The sequence below is a fragment of the Procambarus clarkii genome, chromosome 48, assembly GCF_040958095.1.
Source record: "Procambarus clarkii isolate CNS0578487 chromosome 48, FALCON_Pclarkii_2.0, whole genome shotgun sequence".
In the NCBI taxonomy this organism is placed as follows: Eukaryota; Metazoa; Arthropoda; class Malacostraca; order Decapoda; family Cambaridae; genus Procambarus; species Procambarus clarkii.
In genome coordinates, this window is record NC_091197.1 from 17,804,341 (window position 1) to 17,815,425 (window position 11,085).

Below are 11,085 nucleotides of genomic sequence, written 5' to 3' on the forward strand. Positions count from 1 at the left end.
AGGGAGACGACGGAAGGCCGAGGACAACACTGGATAGCATAATAGTAACTGAAGAGGAATTTGTATGACACACAGAAAATCTAACTATCAGAAGGAAACAACTACTATGCCATGCGTTGCCTCTAATGCGTTGTGTGCGGTTTTCTCCGAGGTTATGGGTACCCCATCTTCCAGCCAGAGGTGGTACTCATTTAATATATATATATATATATATATATATATATATATATATATATATATATATATATATATATATATATACCAGCAACATACCAGCGTCCATAAGACCTATCTTTTTTGGAGCATCTCTCTGTGCTCTAAAGAAAAAGGATGGAGGGATCAGGCCAATAGCTGTGGGCAATTCTCTCCGGCGTCTCGTCGCAAAGGCAGCTGCAAGAACAGTTAGTGATGCAGCTGCCAACATGCTGAAGCCAAAACAGCTCGGGTTCGGCATTCCACAAGGGTGTGAGGCGGCAGCCCATGCAGCTCGAGCCTTCATAGCCAACATCACAGACGAAAAGGCCCTTATCAAGCTAGATTTAAAAAATGGCTTCAATTTGGTGCGGAGGGATGCTGTACTCCGTGCGGTTCATAGTCATTTCCCTTCCCTCTACCCTTTTGTACATTCATGCTACAGTATGGACCTTAAGCTACTTTTTGGCGAACATGAAATTGACTCGCGAGAAGGCGTCCAACAGGGTGACCCCCTTGCTCCTCTCCTTTTCTGCTAAGTCATCAAACAAGTCACAGAGGTCCTGTCCAGCGAGCTTAACATCTGGTTCTTGGATGATGGTACCCTAGCTGGTTCCCAAGACTCCCTCCTGGAGGACATCAGAAAAATCCATGGGCAAGGTGCAGTTTTAGGCCTCACCCTGAACCCTTCTAAATGTGAAATAATATGTTCCAACCAGGGCATCGTAGAGAGAATAGAGGGTCTTCTGCCAAATATCCATAAAACTAAACCTGAAGACAGCACACTCCTAGGAGCTCCCCTGGGGTTGAAAGCCATCGATGAGGTCCTTGATAAGAAAATCGCCGACCTTAAGAGGATGGATGGGAGGATTGAGGATATTGATGCTCATGATGCACTCAGAAAAAGCCCTTAACCTCTCTCTTGATGACCTACAGTGGAAACAAGCCTCTCTTCCCGTAAGACTTGGGAGCCTCGGAGTTCGAACAGCAACGCAAATCGCTGTTCCAGCCTTCCTGTTCTCCTTATCAGCATCCGACGACCTTGTGAAGGAAATTCTACCTGCCCACTTACATCAGCTGGCAGGTGTACATGATTCCAATTTTACACGCTGTGCCACAGAGTGGGCCTCTCGTGCAGGCCAATCACCTCAACCACCATCCCCAAAAGCCCACAAGCAATCCAGCTGGGATGGCCCCATTGTAGACCAAGTTGCTGCAGAGTGCCTGGGTGCTGCAACAACACAACACAACACGACATTGCTCGCCTCACAGCAGTAGCAGCACCACATGCAGGGGATTTCCTGTTAGCAACCCCAATGTCGGCAACTGGCACGCGTCTCACACCACACGCCCTCCCTCCGAATCCTTTCACTGCATACATTATTATAATATTATAATAATGTATGCAGTGAAAGAATTCGCCCAAAGAATGTGTTATGTTTACCATATTTCTCTGGGTTTGAGAATATTGTCAAGGCCTTGAAACTTTTTAATATAGATGTAATGTTTTGCTACGAAAACACTGTTGGTAAGCTATTAGTAAGGAACAGCCCTCGTAGTGATAATTGCGTCATTTATAAAATACCTTGTAAGGAATGTAATAAGTTCTATGTCGGGCAAACATCTAAAGATTTAAAATGTAGAATATCGCAACATAAATACTCTGTAAGACATGGCCAATTGTCTAATGCTTTGTTTGTGCATTTGTCAGAAAAAGCTCACCAAATTGATTGGGAGAGTGCTTCTTCAATAACAAATTGTAAAAGCACCTATAACAGAAACATAATTGAATCTGCTTTGATACAGATCACCAAAGAAAGTAATTTGAATATTAGCAGTGGTCTATATAACTTAGATCCATTTCTAATAGATCAGCTAAAGGGCGATTTAAGTAGAATCATTGAAAAACATTTGTCTCACTAATTTATTGTATATATTTACTTCTTTATGTTATAATTACCTATATATTATGCTTGTATGTCTGCTGTATCAGATGGGCCATTGGGCTACATCGGATGGGCCAATTGGGTGCATCTGATGGGCCAATGGGCCGTCTGCGTTGTCCAAGTATTGTACCTCACCTTACTTCACCACTCCTTCCTGCCTATTTATACCCATCACTCGATCTGTAAAATGACCTTCTGAAGATGTATTTAATATACGAAAGTACTTAAGGAAATTTCCTGTTTCATTTTTCCTCCGTGGTCTGACATTGTCACATTCTTAATCACGTGTTTATTTTCGTGATATACACACATATATATATATATATATATAATATATATATTGGTAGCAGTCTTTCCTGTAGACATATATTATTAAATATGACCGAAAAAGTAAGATTAATAGTTCTAACACGAATTTTCTCAATGTTTCTCACATTTCTCTTCACTGTTGATGGTAACTGAAAAATCAATTCTCCAAAATTCATTATTATTTCTAGTCTAAAAATAGTCCTAGACTAGAAATAAAAATGAATTTTGGAGAATTGATTTTTCAGTTTCTCATTTTTCTTCAGTGTTGATGGTAACTGAAAAATCAATTCTCCAAAATTCATTTTTATTTCTAGTCTAGGACTATTTTTAGACTAGAAATAATAATGAATTTTGGAGAATTGATTTTTCAGTTACCATCAACAGTGAAGAGAAATGTGAGAAACATTGAGAAAATTCGTATTAGAATTATTGATCTTACTTTTTCGGTCATATTTAATAATTATATATATATATATATATATATATATATATATATATATATATATATATATATATATATATATATATATATATATATATATATATATATATATATATATAATATTCATTTGTAAGATAATAGGAGATCTAAAAGGGGCCAAAATGCCCGCAAAACGTAGACTAAAACCAAGTCGAACGTTCCCATCTTAAGTGCTATATATGTTACCTCACTTCTTCTTCTCACTTATTGTGAGAGAAATGATCTCCACGTCTTCTGGAGTCTTGCAAACCTCCTCAGCACCAGGCAAACCTTTGTTGAGGTTTATCTCACTCCAACACTTAACACTGTTTATCTCACTCCAACACTTAAACCACTCTCGTGGTCGACACTAATTTCATTCTTAATGCGGGTGGGAAAAAAAAAAGATATTATCTTGGGGTGGAATTAAGAGACGCTTTTTGTTGCCATCCGGAGTAAAGTTAAATGAGACAAGTAAGAAAATTGTCTTATCGATGGTTAGAGTTTAAGGTTAAAACACTCCGAGGGAGAAAAATAGGTTCAGTGACACACTAACTACTTTTCAGACGGATGGGGGAAAGTAATTGACCTTCTGTTCTTCTCTTTGGATTTGCTCTCTTCCCATTTCATCTTCCTGCTTCCATGTCCCTCCTTCCTTATGCCTTGTTCCTTCCTCCTCCTTCCTTATACCATGTTCCTCCTCCTTCCTTATACCATGTTCCTCCTCCTTCCTTATACCATGTTCCTCCTCCTTCCTTATACCATGTTCCTCCTCCTTCCTTATACCATGTTCCTCCTCCTTCCTTATACCATGTTCTTCCTCCTCCTTCCTTGTTCCATGTTCCTCGTTCATATGCCATGTCCCGCATTTTATCTTCTTTTGCTATGCTGATCCTTAAGTTATTAAGATATTTCCAAATGCTCAGGTAATATGTCGGAGAACATTGTTCCAGGACATTAGTCATCATTAACTGATATATTTCTGTATGTTAGAAGTTGTGACAGGTATTTTGGGTGAATAGATGGTGTGGGGTCATGGGGTCATGGGGTATGGTAAGGGTGGTGTGGGGTCATGGGGTATGGTATGGGTGGTGTGGGGGTCATGGGGTATGGTAGGGGTGGTGTGGGGTCATGGGGTATGGTAGGGGTGGTGTGGGGTCATGGGGTATGGTAGGGGTGGTGTGGGGTCATGGGGTATGGTAGGGGTGGTGAGGGCTAACAGGTGGTTAGTGTGTGGGGGGGGGAGGGGGCGGGGAGTGTATGGGTGGTGGGGGAGATAGTGAACTGGCGAGGTATGGGAGTCCTTCAGACAGGATCTAAATAGTTAAATATTAGGCAAAATATTTCAGTTAGACCAAATGAACTGTAGGCTCCCTTCCCCCTCCATCCTTCTCTCACACACACACACACACACACGCACACACACGCACGCACACACACGCACACACACACACACACACACACACACACACAGGGGCCTGGTAGCCTGGTGGATAGCGCGCAGGACTCGTAATTCTGTGGCGCGGGTTCGATTCCCGCACTAGGCAGAAATAAATGGGCAAAGTTTCTTTTACACTGAATGCCCCTGTTACCTAGCAGTAAATAGGTACCTGGGAGTTAGTCAGCTGTCACGGGCTGCTTCCTGGGGTGGATGTGTGTGTGTGGTGTGGGAAAAAAAGTAGTTAGTAAACAGTTGATTGACAGTTCAGAAACGGGACCAAAGAACCAGAGCTCAACCCCCGCAAGCACAACTAGGTAAGTACACACACATACACACACACACACACACACACACACACACACACACACACACACACACACACACACACACACACACACACACACACCAGAGAAGATAAAAAGCCCGACGTTTCAGCCATAGACCATTACCAAGTATGCAGGTCTACTCTGATGTTTGTTGATGGCCTGAAAAACACAGCTTAAGCCTCTCTTCCCTAATGGATGGATCTAGTGTTAATATTTTTTATTCGGTACTCCATCGGAACTTGGCTTTTCTTTTATATATCCTCTCGTTGTAAAGGTAACTTTTTCAAATCAAACTAGAGAGAGAAAGAGAGGGAGAGGGAGAGAGAGTTCTTTTGAGCAAGTTTTCATACTTCTCGCTCGTAATGCCACTTACAATATCACTGGCTTGTAATATCACTGTCTTGCAATGTCACTGTCTTGCAATATCACTGGCTTACAATAACACTGATATGCTATTTCAATGGGAGGTAATGCCCTTGGAATGCAAATATTATTCGTCTGCAATTCCCCCAGCCTACAATACCACCGTCTTTAAACATCCCAGACTCGCGCTAAACAATGCAAAAGGTGATGTAAATAACACCGATCAATAGCTCGGTCGATAGAGCTTCGTCGTCCCATGCGCGGGGTTCCAGGTTCGAGCCTCCTAGAGCCCAGCTGAATGAAAGGTGGTGTATATGTATTTTCTGGTCCTATTCACCTTCCGCACAATAATGTCTATAGTATACCACAATGGATATACAACTGTCTTTTGTGTCACCCATTAACTGTAAACCTTTCTTCCTGATTCTTGATTCATTGTAACCCATTCATCTTTATAGTTCCTATTTCTTCGTCGACCTCCTTCCTTCGTCATCTTAAGTTCTGTTTGCGATTTCCATTTGGCATGCCTCCGTCTCCCGCTGTCCACTCAGATAACGTTGGTACAGCGACATGCTAGCTTCTAGCACGGTCGGGGTTCGATACACGATGGTACAGCTTTCTGCATACCGTTTGTCCTTCAGTTCGTTCTCATATCCCAGGTCTTAATGTGTTCTCCTATATCCCAGGTCTTAATGTGTTCTCCTATATCCCAGGTCTTAATGTGTTCTCCTATATCCCAGGTCTTAATGTGTTCTCCTATATCCCAGGTCTTAATGTGTTCTATATCCCAGGTCTTAATGTGTTCTCCTATATCCCAGGTCTTAATGTGTTCTATATCCTAGGTCTTAATGTGTTCTCCTATATCCCAGGTCTTAATGTGTTCTCCTATATCCCAGGTCTTAATGTGTTCTCCTATATCCCAGGTCTCAATGTGTTCTCCTATATCCCAGGTCTCAATGTGTTCTCCTATATCCCAGGTCTTAATTTGTTCTCATATATCCCAGGTCTTAATGTGTTCTCCTATATCCCAGGTCTTAATGTGTTCTCCTATATCCTAGGTCTTAATGTGTTCTCCTATATCCTAGGTCTTAATGTGTTCTCCTATATCCCAGGTCTTAATGTGTTCTCCTATATCCCAGGTCTTAATGTGTTCTCCTATATCCCAGGTCTTAATGTGTTCTCCTATATCCTAGGTCTTAATGTGTTCTCCTATATCCTAGGTCTTAATGTGTTCTCCTATATCCCAGGTCTTAATGTGTTCTCCTATATCCTAGGTCTTAATGTGTTCTCCTATGTCCCAGGTCTTAATGTGTTCTCCTATATCCCGGGTCTTAGTCTGTCTTATATCCCTCCAAAATCTTATATAATCACATTGGTTTCGTGCTTTCTCCTGACATTTATCTAACTTATCTCATCTCTCTCTCTCCCTCTCTCCCTCTCTCTCTCTCTCTCTCTCTCTCTCTCTCTGTCTCACCGCTTCCACCCACCGTTCTCCCATGGCCCCATGGTGCACATTACCGTGGGAGAGGATGGTGGGAAGAGGCGTGTGGTCGACCACAAACACTACTTGAAGAATATTACCCGCGATGATGATTCTCTTCTTGTTCATATCGGGTTTTCTCCTTCTTTTCGGCCTTTCTCTTATTCTTCAACCCTGTCTGCTTCTCCTCCTCCTCCTCCTCCTTTTTATTTACTCTTAAGGTCTCTTTCCCCAACGCAATTATTTCTTTCAAGCTCTATGTCGACTCTTCGTTTCTTATTTACTCTAATTTATCTATCTCTTCTTCCAAGTTCCTTCTGATCTCACTCTCCGTAGTTTTAACTCGAGAAATGATGATGATGCGGCTGTTGAATATGTTGTTCCTGCTGCAGATGTTGCTGCTCCAGTAGATGTTGCTGCTCCAGTAGATGTTGCTGCTCCAGCAGATGTTGCTGCTCCAGCAGATGTTGCTGCTCCAGCAGATGTTGCTGCTCCAGTAGATGTTGCTGCTCCAGCAGATTTTGCTGCTCCAGCAGATTTTGCTGCTCCAGCAGATGTTGCTGCTCCAGCAGATGTTGCTGCTCCAGTAGATGTTGCTGCTCCAGCAGATGTTGCTGCTCCAGTAGATGTTGCTGCTCCAGCAGATGTTGCTGATGCAGTAGATGTTGCTGATGCAGTAGATGTTGCTGATGCAGCAGATGTTGCTGCTCAGCAGATGTTGCTGGTGCAGTAGATGTTGCTGATGCAACAGATGTTGCTGATGCAACAGATGTTGCTGATGCAGCAGATGTTGCTGATGCAGCAGATGTTGCTGATGCAGTAGATGTTGCTGATGCAGTAGATGTTGCTGCTCCAGTAGATGTTGCTGCTGCAGTAGATGTTGCTGCTCCAGTAGATGTTGCTGCTCCAGCAGATGTTGCTGATGCAGTAGATGTTGCTGCTCCAGCAGATGTTGCTGATGCAGTAGATGTTGCTGATGCAGTAGATGTTGCTGCTCTAGCAGATGTTGCTGATGCAGTAGATGTTGCTGCTCTAGCAGATGTTGCTGATGCAGTAGATGTTGCTGCTCCAGCAGATGTTGCTGCTCCAGCAGATGTTGCTGCTCCAGCAGATGTTGCTGATGCAGCAGATGTTGCTGATGCAGTAGATGTTGCTGCTCCAGCAGATGTTGATGATGCAGCAGATGTTGCTGCTCCAGCAGATGTTGCTGATGCAGTAGATGTTGCTGATGCAGTAGATGTTGCTGCTCTAGCAGATGTTGCTGATTGCAGTAGGATGTTGCTGCTCTAGCAGATGTTGCTGATGCAGTAGATGTTGCTGCTCCAGCAGATGTTGCTGCTCCAGCAGATGTTGCTGATGCAGCAGATGTTGCTGATGCAGTAGATGTTGCTGCTCCAGCAGATGTTGATGATGCAGCAGATGTTGCCTGCTTCCAGCAGATGTTGCTGATGCAGTAGATATTGCTGCTCCAGCAGATGTTGCTGCTCCAGCAGATGTTGCTGATGCAGCAGATGTTGCTGATGCAGCAGATGTTGCTGATGCAGCAGATGTTGCTGATGCAGCAGATGTTGCTGATGCAGCAGATGTTGCTGATGCAGCAGATGTTGCTGATGCAGCAGATGTTGCTGATGCAGCAGATGTTGCTGCTCCAGCAGATGTTGCGGCTCCAGCAGATGTTGCTGCTCCAGCAGATGTTGCTGCTCCAGCAGATGTTGCTGATGCAGCAGATGTTGCTGATGCAGCAGATGTTGCTGATGCAGCAGATGTTGCTGCTCCAGCAGATGTTGCTGCTCCAGCAGATGTTGCTGCTCCAGCAGATGTTGCTGCTCCAGCAGATGTTGCTGCTCCAGGAGATGCTGCTGCTGCTGCAGTAGATGCTGCTGATGCAGTAGATGTTGCTGATGCAGTAGATGTTGCTGATGCAGCAGATGTTGCTGCTCCAGCAGATGTTGCTGCTCCAGCAGATGTTGCTGCTCCAGCAGATGTTGCTGCTCCAGCAGATGTTGCTGCTGCAGTAGATGTTGCAGCTCCAGCAGATGTTGCTGCTGCAGTAGATGTTGCTGCTGCAGTAGATGTTGCTGCTGCAGTAGATGTTGCTGATGCAGTAGATGTTGCTGATGCAGTAGATGTTGCTGCTCCAGCAGATGTTGCTGCTCCAGCAGATGTTGCTGATGCAGCAGATGTTGCTGATGCAGCAGATGTTGCTGCTCCAGCAGATGTTGCTGCTCCAGCAGATGTTGCTGCTCTAGCAGATGTTGCTGCTCCAGCAGATGTTGCTGCTCCAGCAGATGTTGCTGCTCCAGCAGATGTTGCTGCTCCAGCAGATGTTGCTGCTCCAGCAGATGTTGCTGATGCAGCAGATGTTGCTGATGGAGCAGATGTTGCTGATGGAGCAGATGTTGCTGATGGAGCAGATGTTGCTGATGCAGCAGATGTTGCTGATGCAGCAGATGTTGCTGATGCAGCAGATGTTGCTGCTCCAGCAGATGTTGCTGCTCCAGCAGATGTTGCTGCTCCAGCAGATGTTGCTGATGCAGCAGATGTTGCTGATGCAGCAGATGTTGCTGCTCCAGCAGATGTTGCTGCTCCAGCAGATGTTGCTGCTCCAGCGGATGTTGCTGATGCAGCGGATGTTGCTGATGCAGCGGATGTTGCTGCTCCAGCGGATGTTGCTGCTCCAGCAGATGTTGCTGCTCCAGCAGATGTTGCTGATGCAGCAGATGTTGCTGATGCAGCAGATGTTGCTGATGCAGCAGATGTTGCTGATGCAGCAGATGTTGCTGATGCAGTAGATGTTGCTGCTCCAGCAGATGTTGCTGCTCCAGCAGATGTTGCTGATGCAGTAGATGTTGCTGCTCCAGCAGATGTTGCTGCTCCAGCAGATGTTGCTGCTCCAGCAGATGTTGCTGCTCCAGCAGATGTTGCTGCTCCAGCAGATGTTGCTGCTCCAGCAGATGTTGCTGATGCAGCAGATGTTGCTGCTCCAGCAGATGTTGCTGCTCCAGCAGATGTTGCTGATGCAGTAGATGTTGCTGCTCCAGCAGATGTTGCTGCTCCAGCAGATGTTGCTGCTCCAGCAGATGTTGCTGCTCCAGCAGATGTTGCTGCTCCAGCAGATGTTGCTGCTCCAGCAGATGTTGCTGCTCCAGCAGATGTTGCTGCTCCAGCAGATGTTGCTGCTCCAGCAGATGTTGCTGCTCCAGCAGATGTTGCTGCTCCAGCAGATGTTGCTGCTCCAGCAGATGTTGCTGATGCAGCAGATGTTGCTGATGCAGCAGATGTTGCTGCTCTAGCAGATGTTGCTGCTCCAGCAGATGTTGCTGATGCAGTAGATGTTGCTGCTCCAGCAGATGTTGCTGCTCCAGCAGATGTTGCTGATGCAGTAGATGTTGCTGCTCCAGCAGATGTTGCTGCTCCAGTAGATGTTGCTGCTCTAGCAGATGTTGCTGCTCTAGCAGATGTTGCTGATGCAGCAGATGTTGCTGATGCAGCAGATGTTGCTGGTGCAGCAGATGTTGCTGATGCAGTAGATGTTGCTGCTCTAGCAGATGTTGCTGCTCCAGCAGATGTTGCTGATGCAGTAGATGTTGCTGCTCCAGCAGATGTTGCTGCTCCAGCAGATGTTGCTGCTCCAGCAGATGTTGCTGCTCCAGCAGATGTTGCTGCTCCAGTAGATGTTGCTGCTCCAGTAGATGTTGCTGCTCCAGCAGATGTTGCTGCTCCAGCAGATGTTGCTGCTCTAGCAGATGTTCCTGCTCCAGTAGATGTTGCTGCTGCAGCAGATGTTGCTGCTCCAGTAGATGTTGCTGCTCTAGCAGATGTTCCTGCTCCAGTAGATGTTGTGCTCCAGCAGATGTTGCTGCTCCAGTAGATGTTGCTGCTCCAGCAGATGTTGCTGCTCCAGCAGATGTTGCTGCTGCAGCAGATGTTGCTGCTCCAGTAGTTGTTGCTGCTGCTGTAGGTATTGCAGGTGCTGGAGATGGTGCTGTAGGTATTACTGCTTCTACGATGCTTTTGCAGACGCTGCTACTGTTGTTGTTGCAGACTATGTTAGTGTTGCTGCAGACCCTTCTAGTGTTGTTGTTGAAGGTGGTGTTAATGTTGCAGGCGCGGCTACGTTTGTTTGTTGCAGACGCTGATTCTGTTGTTGATGCAGACGATATTGCTTTTGCTGTTGCAGACGATGCTACCGTTATTGTTGCAGACGCTGCTACTGTTGCTGATGCAGATGTTAGTGCGGTTGATACTGTTGCAGATGCTGTTGCTGCAAGTGCTGCTGCTGTTGCACACATGTATGCTGCTAATGCTCATAAATGCTGTTGTTGCCGTCTTGAAAGCTTGCAGGCACCTACGGCTGGTGTTGCCACAACTGCTGCTTTTTTGCTTCCATGCATTTTTTTCCTGCTGTCAGCTAAAGACTTCATTGAAGAATTGTGACGATTTTCTCCAATTACCGACGAGGGAGCGACTTTATATTTCTCAGTCGTTTTATTTAGAGGTGAAAAGGATTTAAGGGAATTCTTGTGTGTGTTTATAGTAATAACGATGTTCTCACCTAGATGTGCTTG

General features: G+C 45.2%; 2 protein-coding genes across 4 annotated transcripts in view; one reads left to right on the forward strand and one right to left on the reverse strand.

The window, feature by feature from the left end:
- Window positions 1-11,085, reverse strand: part of LOC123752455 (uncharacterized) — a 524,100-nt gene that overhangs the window by 208,144 nt on the left and 304,871 nt on the right. The window lies entirely within an intron of this gene.
- LOC138351117 (calphotin-like) overlaps window positions 5,644-11,085 on the forward strand; it is a 5,696-nt gene continuing 254 nt past the window's right edge. Inside the window, exons 1-5 of the mRNA XM_069302747.1 lie at window positions 5,644-5,665; window positions 5,751-6,371; window positions 7,233-7,787; window positions 7,954-10,349; window positions 10,625-10,809. Of these exons, the coding sequence (XP_069158848.1) occupies window positions 5,644-5,665; window positions 5,751-6,371; window positions 7,233-7,787; window positions 7,954-10,349; window positions 10,625-10,809 (3,779 nt within the window). The remainder of the gene's footprint in view (window positions 5,666-5,750; window positions 6,372-7,232; window positions 7,788-7,953; window positions 10,350-10,624; window positions 10,810-11,085) is intronic.